A 21,298-nucleotide genomic window follows, 5' to 3' on the forward strand; every position below is an offset into this window, starting at 1 on the left:
TAAATCTTTTGGATTTCACATCAGTTTTTCTATAATCATGATGACAGTCAGAGGCCATTTTTAAAAGACATTGGGCCCTATCATACACCCGGTGCAATGCGGCGACACGAGTGTTGCTAGTTTCAGAATGACGCAGTTATCATTTTCCCGTCCTGCGCCATGTTGTTTAAATAACAAATGCATTTGCGCCCATCTGTTCGCCCATAGGCGTGCTGGTCTGAAGGCGCATTGTTGGCGTGTTGCTATTTTGAGGCAAGCGAAATGGACTGCTGCGCCATTGACCAACAAAAACCAGGTCTAAAGTCTAAAGAGCGGAAAAAGTTTAAAGAGCGCGTTACTAGTAATGTGCGCCTATAGGCAGGTCCGCGATGCGCGTATACTCTGCTTATTAAACACAGGGACCCGCAGCAGCACAAAAACATGGCAAATATAAAAATGAATAAAAGGATCACAATGTTTAAAGATTATTATTGTGTGTACTTAAAGATATGGTGGAATCTGGCTTGTCCCATAGATGGTTTGAACTCCACTATCAAATTCTGTCATGTATAGCGAATCTGCCATGGCGCGAGCCCAACTGGCATTTAAAGGGAATGGTAGATGAGACTCTGATTGGTTTAAAGCCCAAAACACACCCATTACTCATTAAGAGAATAGGGATAACCCTTTTAGAACATGCACCGGGCGCACCGACCATTTCCCCCGTCATTAAACTAGCAGAACTGGATTCGATACGCCCGAAGTGCACTTGCACCGTGCGCTTAGACCGTTAAAATAGGGCCCAACGACTGTTCAGCAAAGAGCTTAATTTGCATACATAAAATAATATACAAAAATACAGACAGAAGAATTCAGCAGAACTATAGTGATGATATATTTGTGCTCAATATGAGGCAGATTGTGGTTGCCACCCAGTATGAGCAAAGCCAGTATTTGAATAGTTTCAATGGTTCTTGAGGACTGACCTTCATCTGAATCAAAGCACATTCAACCCTGCCAGTTATCATTGACCTTCTGACATCGATCAATATCTGTGCAAGAAAGTTGTATTTGATTCTCGAAGTGCAGATGTGCAATGAAATTGATTTCTTTCTTCATCAAGTACAATCACATAAGATGTTTTTCTCATTGCCTTGAACAATGTGTTATTCTATGAAGCATTTCTCAGAAAATTCACAGAACCTTCAGGATGCATTTTGTTATTATGTGTATTTTTTGTTGCTTGAAAACAGGGATCACAAAATGATCTAAAATATTAATTAAATAAAAAAAGCTTTCACCTGCTCCAGGAGACTCAGCTCTCATTTATTTTCAAACTGATTTATTTTATTCTTTAAAATGTGGGAATAAGTACTTGAACCATCAAAGATCGGTGTGACAATAATACATCCAATTTCATAAGAATCTACAAAAAAGTATAAGGACAAACATTTAGCTTTTTCAAATACAGTTATCATTGAACAAGATTAGCAATGACCTTGAAATGTACTGAGAGAGTACAAACTCTCATAACGACATAGGCTATAATATTTTACAATATTTTATTTAGTCAGACTGATCTCTCTGATCTCCAACTAAATATTTATATATTTACCTATATACTATCATTCTAAAGTTTGATGTTGGTAAGAAATTGTAATGTTTTTGGAAAAAGTTTCTTATGCTCACCAACGCTGCATTTATTTGATAAAAAATACAATAAAAAAATAATGTTGTGAAATATTATTCCAATTTAAATGAATACTTTTCTATTGCAATATATTTTAACATGTAATGTATTCCTGTGATGGCAAAGCTGAATTTTCAGCATCATTACTCCAGTCTTCAATGTCACATGATTCTTCAGAAATCATTCTAATATGCTGATTTGCTGCTCAATAAACATTTATTTTTATTATAAAAGGGGTCATCACATGTTTTTATTTTATTTTTTATTTATTGATTTTTTTATGTTCCTTGAGGTTCACTCATAATGTCAATTATCACATGTGTGTAGGCAAGTGTCAGATGTTTAAGTAAAACATGATGCTTTCCCCACGGATTCTTTGATGAATAGAAAGTTGAAACATAAATAATTTGTATTATATTAAATGTATTGACCGCCACTTTTAATGAATAATGCATACTGTTTAAAAGTAATAATTTCTTTAAAAAAAAATCTCTAAATTTTTTTTGAACGATGGTGTATTTATCTATTAATAAACAATATTTAAGGAAGTGATGTTCTTCATGAAATGTAAATTGATGTAAACTGAATAAGACTGATGACTACACAGCAGACTCACTGTACAATCAGTCTTTTACTTTCATTTCCCTCAGTGCTCATTCATCTGCTGCTGGACCTGCTCCCAGAAAGCCTGTCTGAAGAGATGTGCTGATTTCTGCTGTTTACTTCATCTTGAATGTGGTCATTAAAAAATGAGGTGGGGAAAAAGATCCTGCCTGTCCTGTTTTTGTTTCTAAGCAGCACCATCAATTTGACAGCATGACGTGCTCTGAACCTCTGCTCTGTTGCAACCCCTCTCTCTCTCTCCTCACACCTTCTCAGTGCCACTGTTTAACTACATTCCTCCCACCTCCACAGCCCAAACATGTCCAGTCACACCAGTCTGTTAGCGGCCGACTATTCATCACAGCCCCTCTAAATAAACAGCTGAGGTGTTTGAGAGATGGCCACATATTGCTGGAGGAAAGAAACTTAAATTACTAACATTCAGTGATTGTGTTATCCTTAAGTTTTCCTCATGGATATATTCACAAAACGCAATCCTTTCATGTGCACGTCTGCAAAATGAATCACTTTTATGCTTTTACTGTTGTAAGGCTTGAGGACCCTCTACTCAAGGTTGTCTCTTTAGTAACATTCGTGAATCGTGAGCTGATTGTTATGTGCTAATAACTTCTTATACATACAAAAAAACTGCAAGTATGAAGATTGATTAAAAAGATAACACAATGCTTGCAATAGTACAAATAGGTGTATTATAAATCCAACTAACATTACAAAATAATATGATATAAAATGATATGTTAAGCAATTTTCACCTTTTTTTGTTATTCAAGATTCAACTCATTTTTTTAAGTCAGTTAATGCTTAAGTTGAAATTACTTAAACATCCAAGTTGATTGTACTTACAAAATTTAAGGCAGCAACTTTTTTTTTTACAGTGTTCCTGTTTAGAACTTTGCAGCCACATCTCAATGGTCAGTACTCGGTGGTGTTAAAACAAACTATTTATCCTTGGTGTTAAGTTACACACAATGCCTGTTAGTGTTCTCACAAATATCCGACTGGCATCAGCTCTCTCTCCCTCCCTCCCACAGATCTCTGCCTGCTCTCTCTTTGAAGTATGATTGACAGCCAGGGTTGCTCCTTGCCCAATAAAGATTGGGTCACCAGTAGTGGATGGCCGCAGATGGCATATCTCTCATAATCCGGTGTTTGGATCTTTCTCTGTACTCGCAGCCACCATGGCAGCGCAGCTGAACACAGGACATAAAGCTGTCATAGCAGAGCGTTGTCATAAATTTGCAGATTTACCCATTACAGAAGCAGGGCGTGAAATAATTTAAATGCTTCAGAATGAAGGCAATGTTCAAAATAAAGTTGTATCTCTGTGAGGGGAGTTTTCACCACCCTTAGTCAATACAACAGCTGTTTTTTTTTAGCATAAACACACACACACACACACACACACATACACACACACACATACACACACACACACTATTTTTTGTTTTTATAGGGATATAAAAATCATTAAAAATACAGCAGTCAATGAAATAAATAAAGAATTACAATGGATAACAAAAATACATCCTTTTCTCTGAGATGAGATAACAGACACATCAGATGCACCAGAGACGCATTCGTTTAAATGTTTATGACATAAAACTCAACACTGTCCTGATAAAGCACGTCAGTTATTTTACACTGTACAATATACACTAATGCAAAAACAACACAAATGTTACACCAGTTAGTGAAATGTATTCTTAGTGCCTCCCCCTGAGAAAAAAAAACTGTGCAAAAGTGCTGATGCCTTGAGGATGCAGAAATAGATCCTCATTAAAAAACCAGCAAGAGCGTCTGATGGGACTTCCCCATATGGACTATCAGATTGTCAACATGATAGTTTGGCCCCAGCCTTCAAAAACATCAAACCTTGATATCCAAGTGACTAGAATGAGTGGTTTCGAATATGTGATTGGTAACATGACAAAGAAGAAAAATGGTTTGTGTTGAACACAAAGTTACACAACTGATGGTTTCAAGATGCTTGTGTTCTGCTGGTCTCACTCAGTCCGTGTAGTTTTTTGAGCCTTTATGGAATGTGTAGCCAAAACTCTTCTGCAATAAAAAAGTGTAACTGAATACACTTCCTAATCCAGCCAGGACAATCAAAAGCATGCATCAGTTGAATCCTCAGTCCCTTCCCACTCATATCACAGCATGATATTGTGGGACGGGGTCTGGGAGCAAGAAAAGAACGGGACATATATTAATGGCACCCCCTTAAAATTGTGTTATTATAAGATGGTTGTGCTTCACTATGAGAAATATGTCACATATGTGAGGTAAAGATTAAACAGCTTTCTCATGTTGGACTATAGTTTGTGGTTGTGCTGTTATAGGCGCTTTTGCACAGATTACAGGGATATATTGATTATGGGTGGTCTTGTGGGAGGTGAGTGGGTGGGTAATTTAATGTGACAGTCCTAAAAAGAGCATCAGTTATAGGGCAATATTTTTACATGTATATACTGCATTTTTACAGACAGTTCTGCCATTATAACATATACCTTTAATCAAGTAATGTCAGAATAACGACAGAGAACAAGGTCTATTTCCAAATGTCAATTTATATAGCTTGGGTTAAGTTGTCACAATGGAACCTGCCATTTAACAATCTGTTTTCGGATCATCCTCAAAAATGGTACAAGTAACCTAATGTACAAAAATGTAAAATCAATTGTAATTGTATAAATAAAAAATATTGGTTATAGCCGTATATATATTTGGCACACACGGCTATAACCAATATTTTTTATTTATACAATTACAATTGATTTTACATTTTTGTACATTAGGTTACTTGTACCATTTTTGAGTATATATATATTTACCATATATATATATTTGTCCATATATTTGAAACAACCCAGCATTTTTTTTTAGAGTGTATATATATATTGATATATCAGTATCAATGTCAGACATAGCCTATAGGCCTGACTTTCTAGACTGAAAGTACAGTAGCTATTTCAGTGTGGTTTTATTGTGTTCTTCTGCCATTTAACTACTAATAAATAATAGGGAATTTTTGTTCATGTGTCACAAAATCACTGGCAGAAAAAACATGGACCTGATCAGAGTAATAGTAGCTACTTTTGACACAACCTTTGTGTGACAACTAGCCCCGATCTCCGTTAATGCCCTACATTCTTTCTTCTCTTTTTTCACAAACATGAGCAGCACTAAACTCTGGACAGCTGATGTTCCATTTGTATCAAATCACTTTGTTGCAGTTGATTCTTTATAAAAATCGATTTACCACGCCCTTATGAAGCACAATTGGTTTGCATGTGTCCGTGGAGCCAATCAGAACCCCAGACTGACCCGTCCCGACCAGAAACCACCATGCCGTCTGGAGATCCGACATAAGTTCCCCAGGGTTCATCTGTGCGCACGAGACCCCATAAAACAACCTTTACTGTCTCTGCAGTTGGGCTTTTCTCTCAACAGGACAAAGACATGAAAGCATGAATGGATGACGCAAAAACGCGAGATTCATTTTGACAAACAGTACAACTTCTACCACACTGAAACTAGCATGATTCCACTTAAGGAGTGAATGCTGAAGATTTCAGGGAGGAGTTGTGGGGATGGAGTGAATATAAGTTGAGAGAATGGCGTATCACTTTATACCGACCAGTTCCACTGACTTCACGATTAGTTCGATGCTTGGACAGCAGTCACAGTTTTTTCCTGTTGGATACGGGAAACAGCAGTTTGCGAACGTTCTCCATAACTCTATTCGCCTGGCACTCAAAGAAGCCGCTTCTCCCGCGCACCTCTCTGTGGAGACGAGAGACCTCGGGCTGACACCTGAGGATGACCCCGTGGTTCACCTGGAAGCCAAGGAACTGTGGGGGCAGTTTCACAAAAGCGGCACGGAGATGGTCATAACAAAGTCTGGAAGGTAAGAACAATCTTTAAAACGACTAGACCCGTGAGTTTATTTTAAAAATTCAGATCTCAGCTATAATTCATGTAAGATTTTTTTTGTGTTGTGTCAGTGTCACTATGCAATTCTGAATTGGACACTTGCACAAGGTTCTCAGAACTTTGACTGACGTTCTGGCAAGGTTCTCTCAAAGTTAAGAACGAACATTGTTACAGTGACGTTAATAGAACGCTCGTTCGAAGTTATCTGGCCTTCAATAATGCTCTTAAAACGTTATGGGCCTATAACAGTTTTTCTTCCCCTGAACGTTTTAGTTGGACGTGCATGTAACATTTTTTAAATGTTAGGCTACTCGTTGCAGAATGTTCAAAGAAGATTCAAAAGTATCCCATAATGTTTGCTAAATTGTTTCTTTAACGTTCGCTTAACCAATATTTTTTATGGTAATTCTTACATTTTAAAGAATAGACTATTCATTAGAAATAACGTTTTCATGTTTGAACATTAGGTAACAAAACATTCTTAGAACATATTTTTGTTATTAGAGTGTAAACGATGTCTTCTGGTTCTCTGAGGCGCATGTTTCCAGCGTTTAAAGTGCGCTGCAGCGGCTTTGACAGGAAGGCGAGGTACATCCTGCTGATGGATATAGTGGCGGCTGACGACTTCAGATACAAGTTTCACAACTCCCGTTGGATGGTGGCTGGAAAGGCCGATCCAGAAATGCCCAAACGAATGTACATCCACCCAGACAGTCCTGCTACCGGGGAGCAATGGATGTCCAAAGCTGTCACCTTTCATAAACTCAAACTGACGAACAATATATCTGACAAACATGGATTTGTGAGTATTTATGTGATTCATAATTTATGAACGACCTTTATTGTAAATTTCACCGTAAACTAATTTTCTCTGTCACTAAGCAAGCATAAGCAAGTGTAAAAGGCAAATTGCTGAAAATTCAACAAGTTGCGTGTAGGCTATCAAACAGTTGTGTGAAGGATTTAAAAAAATGGTGGAATCTGAACAGAAACGGTTTTTTTTATTATTGTTTAAAAATAATTCGTGTGTAATGATTATGAAAAATGATATGATTTTGTTTTGCAGACAATTTTAAACTCCATGCACAAATATCAGCCGAGGTTTCATATCGTTCGAGCCAACGACATCCTCAAACTTCCTTACAGCACATTCAAAACATACGTGTTTCCTGAGACTGAATTTATTGCTGTTACAGCATACCAAAACGAAAAGGTTTCATCCATGAAATCATATAATATCCTAATAAAGTTGTAAACAATTTTCACAACACTTAAGAAATGCGATTTCTTCATCAACAAGTTAACCTTACCTTTACAGATAACTCAGCTGAAAATCGATAATAATCCATTTGCAAAAGGATTCCGCGATACCGGAAATGGGAGACGAGAGAAAAGGTAATTTTTTTTCTTCTTTCAGATTTCATAAATATGCCTGTAAATATCCTGTTTAAAATTCCACTTAATTATTCTATTTTGCATTTTCATTTATTTTCAGGATAAATTATATGATCAGCCTTTAGCCTAGGCCTACTGAAAAGTTGAACAAGGCCTAAAAGAAAATTCTGAAAAGAATCGTTTTAATATCCACTGACATTATTATTTTTCAATACTTAGGAAACAGATGTTGGATCAGAGGTGCGATGTGGAAACAAAGAAAGCCATGTTCACAGATGACTCAACTTTTGACAAAAATTCATCAAATTATTTCATTCAAGAAACTAATGTCGTTACATCAACTTCAACAGGTTTCATTTGGAATTTAATTTATACTATATATATGCTTTTTATCATCTATTTTTTAGGCTATTATAGGCTATTCCTATTAATACACATTTATGAAATATATTTATTCTACAGATATGAATGAGAGCGACATTGATGGATATGGAGATGAGAAGGAAAGCAATGAAGATGAGAATCAGTCAGTTTCTCAAGATGAGCAAAATTCCAGAGTAATCTCTACAACAGTACAAGAGTCCAAGGACAATTCAAAAGAGAAGACACGAGAAGATTGGAACATAGAAGTCAACAACAAGGAAAAGCTTGGCGAGGAGGAGGCTACTGAACATTTACCATTTGATAAAACACATGCTGAACAATGCAAGTTTGCAGTTGATATGACTGATGTTTCTCAGAAGCGTTTGCTCGCTCGGCCCTATTACATCCCCCATCCAGGCCTAATTAATTCGCTGCGTGTGCCGGCACAAGTCTTGTCAAATTTATGTCAGTTTCATTATGTTGGAACACTTCCACTTTTGGCATCTGAAGCAACTGGTCCTTGGTTATCTCGAAGGTCAAATGAAGGGGAGGGTCAAAGTCACACCATTTCAGTCTCAACCTCACAACAAAGACTTACTGACATGCCAGATTTACCACCTAACTTTCAGCAGCACAGAACGACCTCTCAGGTAGGTACATAATTCATGATGTAAGCCTAATATAATTTTGAATAACATGATTGATTTTAAAATAATAAAACATATATAATAAAATATAAAAAGACACAAAACATGCTAAATTAATTATTTTCTGTTGTTTTATAGCCTTTAACTTGCATGTAAATTATAACAAAAAATATAAGTGAATACAGTATATATTTGATCTAATTTTCACAGAATGTTCTTGTTTCGACGCATGGAAGTGTCTTACCTTATCCACAGAGTTACATGACTACATCTGCTGCCACCTCCTCTGCGGTACCATACCAGGTTCAACGCACCCCTTTCCTCAACGTTAGCTACCGATCTCGATGCAGACCCTATCCTGTACCAATGTGGGTGCATGGCCGAAAAATGCCACAAACCTCAGTGTTTATACCATATGGTGAAACTGATACAAATGAGCATGCTGGTATTACAACTCCTGGATCAACTGAGTTTAGATCAAAACCTAATGAGGATCAAAACACAACGTGTCGGGATCTCTAGAGATGTCTGTACAGGAACAACAACAAATTTAGAAAGCTGTAGTTATGTGCATTATAAGTCTATGGAATGTATCAACTGAAGGTCTGGATTAAAAATAATATATACTATTTATTCTTTAGTCTTTATCTGCTGTGTAAATGTGTGAAAAATGCATAAAAAAAACACGAAGTTGCAGAGCAACCATTAAATAAATTTCATACCAATTTCTCTGTTTTCCCATTTATTTGCTTTACTTCTATTATTATTAGTATTATTATTATTTTAAACGGCACTATATCAAGCCTATACTATAGATGCTTTAAACTTCTATTTTATTTATTTATTTTCAGCAACAGTCTGTAATTGATAGTAACCATATGGCTAATCTATACTGTACATCTCACTTAAGCATATTTTTACAATCTTAGCAATATAGTTGTTTATTTAAGATTGTGGGGATGCCCATACAATTTAAATAATATGTAAATAAATTAATCTTACATTGAGAATTTGTATTTATAGTTTAAGATTTACATACATTACATATTTACATACAACCTCAGACCTTATGAGAGCAAAAAAGAAAAAGAAAAAGAAAAAGGGGTGCGAGATCTACTGGGCTACTGAGTTAAAAACAACTTCAGTGATGATACATATTAAGATTGAATACATTTCTAAATATAATATTCTTTCTAAATAAAATAGTAATGGATTATGTCCTAATGAGCACAATGTAGCCACCATAAAATCTATAAAAACTTGTGTTGCCACAAAAACTGATGTTAAACTTTACTCCGACATATGTTTAATAATATCGGTGTATTTCCTGATACAAATAATACTTCAAATTAATGTAAAATGATTCATTTATCTCAAGTACCAAGTACTGAAAATAAATGTAAAATGACGTAACGCTACACAAATAGCGTCATCAAAATGCGCCGACTATATTGACCACTGTACAGCTCAGTTTTAGCTTGTGTTCACTAGTAGCAGTGTAATATGGTTCATATTCGGTCACAATATGGTACACAAGTCGCATAATACTAAATAATACCGCCAGTAATATGTCGACTGGCATTTACAGATGCGACTGGCAAAATCACCGCTAGGTAGCTGCTGTCTCGTTTATTAGCTGAAATATCAGCTAACGTGCCGTTCAGAAATCATGCCGCAGATTTCAGTCAACTACATTTTGTTATGCGGACAGTTTTTATTGCTCTTTACAGTGCTACTTTTACAGTGTCTGGACGGGATTCACTCGGAAAACTCAACCGATCCACCCGGAAACAGAGTAACGACCAGCAAACTGTTCACCGAACAACCGGGAGAAACAGTTGTGACGGAGAGTGTTAACGTTATAACGTTACCTACTGAAACATCAAATCAGACGGAGCAGTACGAGTACAACCCTCCATCACCTGTCGTCCTCTGTCGATACCTGTAAGTTCACTTCATCTTTCTGAAGCACGGGGCCTGTTTTTGTAAACAACGACTTACAGTTCAGTGGGCGCTTTTATAGTTTATGAAGATGTGCTATTATCTCATTTAGACCAGAGGAATTCATATTCTGCCAAGATCCAGTCGATCACGGAGGAAATGTCTCTGCCTTTCAGGAGATGGGCTATGGATGTGTAAAGGCAAGTTCAGTTTGGTTACACTTTATTTTAAGGTGTCCTTATTACAGTGTAATTATACATTTAAATACTGAGTAGAATTAACTATCCCTCGGTTTCACAGACAAGGCTTAAGTCTAGTTCCAGACTAAAATGCATGTTTGAGCTGTTTTAACTGAAAGCAACTTGTACTGAAATATCTTAAAATATGTCAGTGCCATTGTTTTGTTTCAAGATGCATGTTTATAAAATCTACTTTAATGTCCTAAGGCCGAATCCTGGCTTTATCCAAGAAGACCTGTCTGTGAAACCAGCTCTATGTGTACTTAAATTAATATAAAGGGTTTATGGTTAGGATTAGGTTTGTTGTAGGGTTAGTTGCATGTGATTGTGCATTATTAGGGCCCAAGCCTTGAAAAGGCGAAGGCCCTATTGTTTTCCTTCGGATTATTCTTCTTTATTATTATTATTTATTAGGGCCCGAGCACCGATGGTGCGAGGACACTATTGGAATTGCTCTGTTTATTATTATTATTATTATTATTATTATTATTATTATTATTATTATTTTCCGCATTTGATCGCATTTTTGAGGGCCTAAACATGCACGAAAACTCACGAAAATTTGCACACGCGTCAGAACTGGCGAAAATTGACATCTGATATGCGTTTCAGAATTGGGCGGGGTAAAATGGCTCGATAGCGCCACCTATAAAGGTTCAACGGAGTGCGCCTCCCGCTACGTTTCACGTACGTGTACGAAATTCGGTACATACATGTAATGACCCAATACCTACAAAAAAGTCTCTTGGAGCATAGCCTTAAACACAACAGGAAGTCAGCCATTTTGAACTTCCTCTCTGATTTTTGTGCAGTTTTTGGCATTTTCAGGCCTCGTACTTTAACGAACTCCTCCTACAGTTTTAATCTGATCATCTTCAAATTTGGTGAGTGTAATCTTAAGGCCTTTGCGACGTTAAATTGCGAAGATCTAGAGTTTTCGTCGAAGGGCGTGTCCTCGGCGGCCTGACAAATTTTGATGTTTCGCCATGAAACAGGAAGTTGCTGTAACTCAGGCAAACAATGTCCAATCTGCCCCAAACTTCACACGTTTGATAAGCGTTCTGTCCTGAACACATGACCATGCTCAAATTCAGTTACAGTCATAGCGCCACCTGCTGGCAACAGGAAGTGACATGTTTAACACTGTTTTGGACTCCTAATAACATATAAAAAATTGCCAGCAAGTGCTTAACATGTTAACAACATACTAGAAACATGCTAAAAAATGCTAGCAAACATTAGCTAAGTGCTAAAGCATGCTATTACTGCAATTAAATAGGAATTTGCTGTAACTCAGGCATTGAATGTCCAATCTGCCCCAAACTTCACACGTTTGATAAGAGTTCTGCCCTGAACACATTTACATGAGAATATTCAGTTATAGTAATAGCGCCACCTACTGGCAACAGGAAGTGACATGTTTAACACTGTGATGCTGTACTAGCAACATATTAAATATTCCATTGAGTTACATGTTAGAAACATGTTAAAACATGCTAGCAATTCTTAGCTAAGTGCTAAAGCATGCTAATGCAATGAAACAGGAAGTTGTTGTTACTCAAGTCGGCAATGTTCATCTGCCCCAAACTTCACACGTTTGATAAGAGTCCTGCCCTGAACACATTTACATGAGAATATTCAGTTATAGTAATAGCGCCACCTACTGGCAACAGGAAGTGACATGTTTAACACTGTGATGCTGTACTAGCAACATATTAAATATGCCATTGAGTTATAAACATGTTAGAAACCTGTTAAAACATGCTAGCAATTCTTAGCTAAGTGCTAAAGCACACTAATGCAATGAAACAGGAAGTTGTTGTTACTAAAGTAGGCAATGTCCAATCTTTACCAAACTTCACACGCTTGATAAGAGTCCTGTCCTGAACACATCTACATGACAATTTTAAGTTAAAGTAATAGCGCCACCTACTGGCAACAGGAAGTGACATGTTTAACACTGCGATGCATTACTAGCAACATATTAAATATGCCATTGAGTTATATACATGTTAGAAACATGTTAAAACATGCTAGCAATTCTTAGCTAAGTGCTAAAGCACGCTAATGCAATGAAACGGGAAGTTGTTGTTACTGAAGAAGGCAATGTCAAATCTGCCCCAAACTTCACACGTTTGATAAGAGTCCTGCCCTGAACACATCTACATGACAATTTTAAGTTAAAGTAATTGCGCCACCTACCGTCGACAGGAAGTGACACGTTTTAAACTGTGATGCATTGCTAGCGACATATTTAATATGCCATTGAGTTCTAAACATGCTAGAAACATGCTAAAACATGCTAGCAACACTTATCTGAGTTATAACGCATGCTATTATCGCCATAATAAAGGACATTTTTGTAACTGACTTTGACATACTCCTATATTTACCTACTTAAATGCACAATGCCCACCGTGCTCTGTCTTCCTAAATCCACCGGGTGGCGGTTGGCACGGGTGCGAGGGCCCTTTCATCGCTGCTTGCAGCTTTAATTATTATTTATTATTATTATATTACTACCTTTTGGGCACTTTTGGGGGCCTTAACGTGCTCAAAAACTCTTGAAACTTTGCACAAATGTCAGAACCCGCGGCCATTAGAGCCGGACTGAAGCTGGGACCCGGGCGTGGCAGGGGGGCTCGACAGCGCCCCCTGGAACGCGGTCCGAAAACTTGGTCCATAAATCAAACACGCTTGCGTGTAATAATATGAAACTCGGTACACTTATAGATCTCATCGGTTCATATATCCTTCGTGCTCTGACTTTTTACCCCAGCCCAACAGGAAGTCGGCTATTTGGCGTAGTTTAAAAAACACATGCAATGGAATTTAAAATACTCCTCCTAGACGATTCAACCAATCACCACGAAACTCGGTGTGCATGAAGTCAAGACATGGAGGACGGTAAATTGCGAGGGGATTTTTGATATCTCGAACGGTTTGGCCGTGGCGAGGAAACGAATTTATGGCGAATATTGGAAACAGGAAGTGTGTTATAACATCCTCATACATTAATTGATCTTGATGAAACTTCAGCAGTGTGTTCGTTGTAAGAGGCCGATCACATGGATGTGACTATTGTGAGTCAAAGTTATAGCGCCACCAACTGGCAGCAGGAAGTGTGTCACTTTCAAAATGCTTTGAATTCACCCTCTTATTTTTACCCGATTTGCTTCAAACTTTATGTGTATAATGTAAACACACGGCAGATGTAGACCTGTGAAAGAATTATTGATATCTTAAATACTGTTGCCATGGCAACGCTTTAAACTGTTATATTCTTTTTGGGTGCATTTGAGGCTCTTAACATGCTTCAAATTGCATGAAACTCAACATGCATATCAGATTTATTAGGTACTAGGTATGTGTGAAGTTTCAGAAACGGGCGCGGTGGAGGGGCTCAGTAGCGCCACCTTTAGTCAAAAATGGGGTATTAGTTTTACCTACAGTAACAAAAATCGGTATCTATATTTATCTCCCCGAGCCGGACAACTTTCTAATTTACAGTCATTAGCTCCGACCAACAGGAAGTCAGATATTTTGGTTTGAATGTGATTTGATGGGAATTTTGCCAGTCTCTCTCAGTGTCTGTGTGTGTGAGAGAGGAGGGGGGCTTTATTTTAACCCTTTCTCTGCTGTGTGGGACTTCTCGGGCACTTTTGGGGCCCTTAACATGCTCGAAAACTCTTGAAACTTTGCACACAGGTCAGAACCTGCGGCCATCAGGGCTGGGCTGAAGCTGGTACCCGGGCGTGGCAGGGGAGCTCAACAGCGCCCCCTTGAACGTGGTCCGAAAAACTTGGTCCATATATCAAACACGTTTGCCTGTAATAATATGAAACTCGGTACACATATAGATTTAATCGGGCCGAACAACTTTCGTGCTCTAAGTTTTACGCCAGTCCAACAGGAAGTCGGCTATTATGGGCTGTATGAAAATGCATGCCCCTGGAATTTGATATACTCGTCCAAGAAAAATTATCCTATCGCCACCAAACTCGGTCAGCATGAAGTCAAGACATTGAGGACGGTAAATTGCGGACGGATTTTTGATATCTCGAACGGTTTGGCCGTGGCGAGGAAACGAAGTTATGGCGAGAAAAGAAAAACACAATGTGTTATAACGTCTTCATACATTTATTGATCTTGATGAAACTTCAGCAGTGTGTTTGTTGTAAGAGGGCGATCACATGGATGTGACTATTGTGAGTCAAAGTTATAGCGCCACCAACTGGCAGCAGGAAGTGTTTTACTTTCAAGATACTTTTGACTAAAGTGGGTGGGTTATTTTTACCTACAGTCACAAAACTCGGTATGTAAATTGTGCTTATCGATCCGGACAACTTTCTCATTTACAGTCATTAGCTCCGACCAACAGGAAGTCAGATATTTTAGTTTGAATGTGGTTTTGTCTCTCTCTGACAGAGTTCCCCCTGCCATTCTCTGTGTGTGTGTGTGTGTGTGTGTGGGGAGGGAGGGAGGGCACACACACAGACAGCCCCCCCCCCCTTTTCTGTGTGTGTTTGGAGGGGAGCAGAAAGACTCACACTGATGCAAGCTCTAAAGCAGACTTCTTCTCGACAGTCAAAGCGGGGTTACGTTATTGCCCGTCGTGCACAGGAACCCGAAAGGCAACGGGGTGGCGGCTTTTTATATATATATATATATATATATATATATATATATATATATATATATATATATATATATATATATATATAAATAAATATAGCTGCAAGCAGCGATGGAGGGCCCAAGCCGGTGGCAGCGCCAGCCCGGTGCCTTTAGTGTAACTAAAGGCACCAGGGTGGCGGTGCCACCGGCTTGGGCCCGTAATCGCTGCTTGCAGCTATATTTATTTATATATTTTATAGTTATAACTATAGTAACTACATGTGAGTGTAACAAGGACACTGTAAAGTAAAGTGTTGCCTACCTTTTTGTTGGAAAGATATGTTGCGCCCATAATCTGCAGTTCACAGCCTTGAAAAACTCTTGCTTTTTAATTTTAAAAAAAATAAAATCCTTTCCAGCTGATGTTTATGTATGTGTCATAAAGCTAAAAACATACAATTTACTTTTTCTTGTAGTTTGGCGGTCAAGTGTACAAAGATGTGAACCATACCCAGGTGTTATGCACTGCACTGGATGGCATAGAGTGCGCTGGACCACGGGAGTTTCTCAGAGGCAATGAGCCATGCATCAAGTAAGTGAAATCAAATATAGCAGGGTGGACAATGGACATTCAGACATTCATGTCGTGGACATTCAGAAAAAATCTGGAAAGTTGAAATAACAGCATTTTCTTTTTGCACTAAGTATAACATGCTATTCATACTTTAGTGCAAATAGTGGTAGATACTGCAGTATTTGCATCTCAGTGTCTGTATTGTAAGTAAGTAAGTATATTTTATTTATAGGGCACATTTGAATTCAGCTTACACTGACCAAAGTGCTGTACAAAACAAACATAAAATACAATATTTTCATAAAATCAAAGATAACAGTTGCTAATCCATAATTTAAAAGAGTAAAGATGTGTCTTGAGTCTAGATTTAAAAACAGAAATAGGAGGAGCACTCTTAATGTCAGGTGACAACTGCTTCCATAACCGGGGAGCAGCAAACTGCAAAGGCTCTGTCGCCTTTCGATTTAAGACGTGACCGTGGGACATGTAGGAGAGCTTTATTGGCAGACCTGAGGGACTTAGGAGCTGAATTCAAATGAATAAGATCAGAAATATAAGATGGTGCTAGTCCGTTAAGAGCTTTAAAAATGATCAGCAACATTTTAAATTAAATTCTAAAAAAGACAGAAAGCCAGTGAAGAGAAGCTAAAATTGGAGAGATATGATCACTTTTTATTCACTAGTTAACAGTCTAGCTGCTGCGTTCTGAACCATCTGTAAATGTGCCAATGAAGATTGAGGAAGACCATGGTGTAAAGAATTGCAATAGTCCAGCCTTGATGTAATAAATGTTTAATAAATACAAATTTGTAGTACATTATAAAACAGTATGCAATAATAACAACAACACATTTAGTATATATTATATATTTCTGAAAATCATTAATTGGATGCTGCCTTATTAGGACATTTTACTTGTCATTAACCTTAAATGGTGGGCAGAGACAGAGTTATTGTCAATAGCTTTTGCCAACAAAATGCGCTGCACACTTAGTGTAAATAGACACTCCGATATTTTATCAGATAAATGATTTCATATTGTTACATCGCTCCCCGGTCAAGGAGTATTAGGATTGACGAACAAAGTCAAATAATTTGAGAAAGACAAGGAGGTTTTCCCATGTCCATCCCCAGCACTACAACCAAGACACTTAACCGGGTAAAATTAAATTGAGTCTTTTATTATTATTATTTTAGTAAGAAATAAAGATCAAACAGAATTAGTTATAGAGTCTCAGGAGGGGGTTAAGCCAAAACAATAAATACAAAATCCTTACCTGCTCAACAAAGGAAAAAATAAACAGGGATCTCCCTAACTTAACCAAAATCAGAGGATAACTATTAAACAAAAGGTGGCACCCTACTCAAAAAGAAGTAATTTGGTTCAATAGATTCAATTTCTTACAATTCCATGTTGGGTGGCACACAGCACACCAGTCATATAATCATACAACAAATTCAGTCTTCAAAGTTAACAACAAGGTCCGGGGCAGGAGAAAGGAACCCTCTCCACACAACACGCTCAATTTGGTCTCTCTCCTCTTCTGAATGAGCACTGAAGCTTTATACCACTTCCTTCCACTCATCTGCCAATCACAACCAGTAGGGAAACCAGCCAGGTAATTGGGATCAAGTGGCAGTCGTAAATACCTGTTAGCTGAAAACATGGCAGAATAAGGGGAAAAAAGAGGAGAAAAATACACCAAAAACAGCAACACGCATAGAAATAACCATAATCACATCCCCAAACATAATAAACAAAAGAAACATGATGTTCTGGGACTTAAACATTATCATAAAATTATAGAAATTATTATAAACTTTAAAAAAAGGAAATTTCTATACCTAGTTATTGCTCTTTTGTAGAGTAAAACTTGCTTGCTAGGCATATAAATGTTTGTTTAGCAAGCAAAGTGTTCTTTTGAGTCGGTTCGTTTTAATGAATCACAAAAATGGTTCCCAAAATGTCTGAATGATTCATTAGCAAACTGTTCTGAATAATAATGTTTTTTTTTTTTTTAAATCGTTATCCAGTAATCACAAATGACTAGAAAGGTAATGGAAAATAAATTTGGAAAAAAAACGTCAGAACCCTGATAATAGCTTTTACTGATAATTTGTTTCACATATTTATTATTTTAAGAAAATAACAGTAGCCTAATATGAGATGACAGCCAGTTACAGTTACACAAAGTGTTTCCTGTTTGACGTCGGCTTCACAAGAGAGCATTGCATAATTTTTCATTTCTTTACCACAAGAGGGCAGTGAGGTACTGTAGATTCCTTTCACTTAGAAATCTATACGTGCATAATGTATCTGGCCATCAGTAAATAGAGCTGTATCAATTCACAAGCTTTACACTAAACATGAACTATTCTCATTATGAACTTTACCTGTCGACAGTGTGTTCAGTGCATGCATAGCTTACATGTGTTTGCGTAATGTTTTTATTTTTTAAGTTATACAGTCTAATAATGCATTGACATTAATGGATTGTTTTTCCTCTTTGATATTTAAGATACACAGGACACTACTTCATCACCACTCTACTGTACTCATTTTTCCTGGGATGTTTTGGTGTCGATCGGTTCTGTCTCGGGCACACTGGGACTGCGGTGGGAAAGCTGCTTACCCTGGGTGGCCTTGGCATCTGGTGGTTTGTAGACCTCATTCTCCTGATAACAGGGGGACTGACTCCCAGCGACAGCAGCAACTGGTGCACTTTCTACTGACATAAAGTGACTGCAGCTTTCCACCTGTCTTGTACTCGCAAGTTATATTACATACACTGAATGCATGTGGGCTTACATGGGCCTTATTTGCCATTATTATTTGTAAAATACTGTTTCTCTTATTTCTTTTGTAAAGTGTTTATGTGAAGCAGTGATGTAAATAAATGCCATCCTCCAAGAGTAAAACTCGTACATTATATCTCGTTTATATATCAATATGTATGATGATCCAAGTGTAATCTTTATTAAACAAACAACAAAGTTGTCTCGGAAATTAGTTTGACATTTTCAATACACACTACACTTCTCTGCCTTTGTTTTTTTGTTGTTTTTGTATGATCTGTCTGAACAAATGATGTTTAAAATCACCAAGTTTATTGCTGACTGTGCCAAAACAGCTGCAGATATGTAACAGACCTTATTTTAGACTGAATACAAAGAGCTGTCAACGGACAGATGTTATGAAACAGCTTGCAATTAAAAATACATACAATAGACTAAATTAAACATGCATCCCTTGGCAGAAGTCCCATGGATTTTATCACACACTTTTTAAAAAACTATTGGGTGAAAAACTTCCCTTTTCACTATTTTCCTCTTTCATGTTTAGCAGTTTGCGTGTTCCTTGTTCATTATGTATGAGATTTATTTTACTGCTGAACAGTTGGATCTACTGAAGAAAGGGGCACTTTGGGATATGATGCATGCAACACATCCAAGATTACTGCTTTAAAACAATGTTCTAACAATTTTTGTTAAAATCATATGGATAAAAATACTTGTTTGACTGGTGTGTGGCAGGGAGAATGATTCCTTACTTGACAACACTTGAAAGCAGCAGGTAGTAAGTACATGTGGTGTGTTTGTTGACCATGATTGAATTTAGCCTGACAGATCATCAACCTCAATATTTCATGCATTATAAGTCTCCAATTTAAAACACTGCAAGAGTACAAGCTGTTATTTATTAAGAAGTTCTTTCAACAATACCATCATACACTACTACAAGGACATGTTAGTATAGAAATGCTGTTCTTTTGAACTTTCTAATCAAAGAATCTGAAAAACGTATCAAGGTTTCCACAAAAATATGGAATTTTCCACCAAATCAGTATATTAGATTGATTTCTGAAGGACCATGTGACACTGAAGACTCAAGTAATGATGCTGAAAATACTGCTTTGCATTTACATTTTAAATGTATTAAAACAGTTAATTTAAATTGTAATAATATTTCATAGTATTTGTTTTTACTGTAATTTGGTCAAATAAATGTGGCCTTTGTGAGCATAAGTGACTTTTTAAAAAATATAAAAATACCAGACTTCTAGGAATAGTGGTAGTACCATATTGTGATGCTTGGCAAACTCATACAAATAACAAAAACGTGACATTAAAGGGGTGGTATAATGCCCTTTTCACAAGATGTAAAATAAGTATTTGATGTCCCCAGAGTGTGCATGCTAAGTTTTAGATCACAATACCCTATATAGATTTTAATATAGCATGTTAAAGTTATCACTTTTGAGGGTGAGCAAAAACGCACAGTTTTTGTGTCTGTCCCTTTAAATGCAAATTAGCTGCTGCAGCTTGTGTCCTTTTACCTCACACACACATGCACTGCAAATTTAAAACACTTTAAGCCTTTTATGTTCAAACCAGAGTCAGACACTGATGGATAGACTCAAGTAGGCCTTGAAGTGACAACATGTAAAATGCAACAGGACATTTCTGAATGGTTAGTTGATGTATATATGTGTAGTTATCTCCTAGTCATTGATTAGCATATTCTATCATGATAATCTATAAATCTCATTCCCGGGGGGCGGGAATGATGTAGCTACATTTTAGGGTTGGTGATGTCACTAACCCGGGAGGAATGTCGAGTAGTCCCTACCAGCCGTTTGTTGTAGTCATTAAAAAGCAATTTCTTTAAAAGCAAATATCTCCCTTTGCTTTGAACTTTGAGCGTTGTAACGTTGCAGATGTTGTTTATGCTCAAATAGCAACATTACACACTAACTACACTTAGAAAAGTGAAATCATAATCAACCACCCCTTTAACCTGTTAACCTTCACCAGAGCGAGGACGCTCTGAAGCGTTTTTTTTTTTAAATAGTTCAAAGTTACTATCAGATTTAATGTTATTACCTTGACAAACTATACATCATTAAAAATATAAGTCTCACGTTTCAGTATTTGACCACTATTGTATTCTGAGAAACTTATAGTGACAGTTATGTCTTAATTTGTGTCAGGACTTATGTAATGAAAAAATGAGTCGATACCTTTAATATGAATTATGAGCGTCAGCTGCTCCATTCAGAAAAAAACTCCGGTGCTGTTGTCTTGAGAACGCGTGACAAAACAACGTTCCTCAGGGCTTTTGGCTCAAAAATGTGCAGATTTGGAGAAATATTGATATATTATCATAGGTTTACATCATATTTCTATAGACAGGAATAATATTTATTGAATTTATATCCAAATGCGTCGATGTATACATAAAGAGCGCTGGATACTCTGATGTACTGTGTTTTCAATCCATACAGCAGGCTGA

At 37.2% G+C, this 21,298-nt stretch overlaps 2 protein-coding genes across 2 annotated transcripts; both read left to right on the forward strand.

Annotated features, from left to right (window-relative positions):
* Positions 1-5,672: 5,672 nt before the first annotated feature.
* Positions 5,673-9,357, forward strand: tbx3b (T-box transcription factor 3b). Its single transcript, XM_079607686.1, has 7 exons — positions 5,673-6,203; positions 6,764-7,031; positions 7,296-7,442; positions 7,548-7,624; positions 7,844-7,974; positions 8,087-8,637; positions 8,845-9,357. The coding sequence occupies exons 1-7, from the start codon at positions 5,911-5,913 to the stop codon at positions 9,154-9,156; spliced, it is 1,779 nt and encodes a 592-aa protein (XP_079463812.1). The 5' UTR covers positions 5,673-5,910; the 3' UTR covers positions 9,157-9,357.
* Positions 9,358-10,034: 677 nt separating this feature from the next.
* On the forward strand, positions 10,035-19,012 carry tm2d2 (TM2 domain containing 2). The gene is made up of 4 exons (XM_079605691.1): positions 10,035-10,578; positions 10,688-10,775; positions 15,908-16,023; positions 18,525-19,012. Exons 1-4 carry the CDS (start codon positions 10,304-10,306, stop codon positions 18,736-18,738), a joined length of 693 nt encoding a protein of 230 aa, XP_079461817.1. The 5' UTR covers positions 10,035-10,303; the 3' UTR covers positions 18,739-19,012.
* Positions 19,013-21,298: the final 2,286 nt, after the last annotated feature.

This window comes from Phoxinus phoxinus, assembly GCF_949152265.1.
Source record: "Phoxinus phoxinus genome assembly, chromosome: 3".
In the NCBI taxonomy this organism is placed as follows: Eukaryota; Metazoa; Chordata; class Actinopteri; order Cypriniformes; family Leuciscidae; genus Phoxinus; species Phoxinus phoxinus.

Excerpts from the sequence above, each read along its gene's own strand:
- tbx3b (XM_079607686.1), top strand. The coding sequence starts at position 5,911 with ATGGCGTATCACTTTATACCGACCAGTTCCACTGACTTCACGATTAGT. Across the intron at positions 6,204-6,763 it reads GTCATAACAAAGTCTGGAAG|GCGCATGTTTCCAGCGTTTA; the intron begins GTAAGAACAATC and ends TGGTTCTCTGAG. Across the intron at positions 7,032-7,295 it reads TATCTGACAAACATGGATTT|ACAATTTTAAACTCCATGCA; the intron begins GTGAGTATTTAT and ends TTTGTTTTGCAG.
- tm2d2 (XM_079605691.1), top strand. The coding sequence starts at position 10,304 with ATGCCGCAGATTTCAGTCAACTACATTTTGTTATGCGGACAGTTTTTA. Across the intron at positions 10,579-10,687 it reads GTCGTCCTCTGTCGATACCT|ACCAGAGGAATTCATATTCT; the intron begins GTAAGTTCACTT and ends TATCTCATTTAG. Across the intron at positions 16,024-18,524 it reads GGCAATGAGCCATGCATCAA|ATACACAGGACACTACTTCA; the intron begins GTAAGTGAAATC and ends TTGATATTTAAG.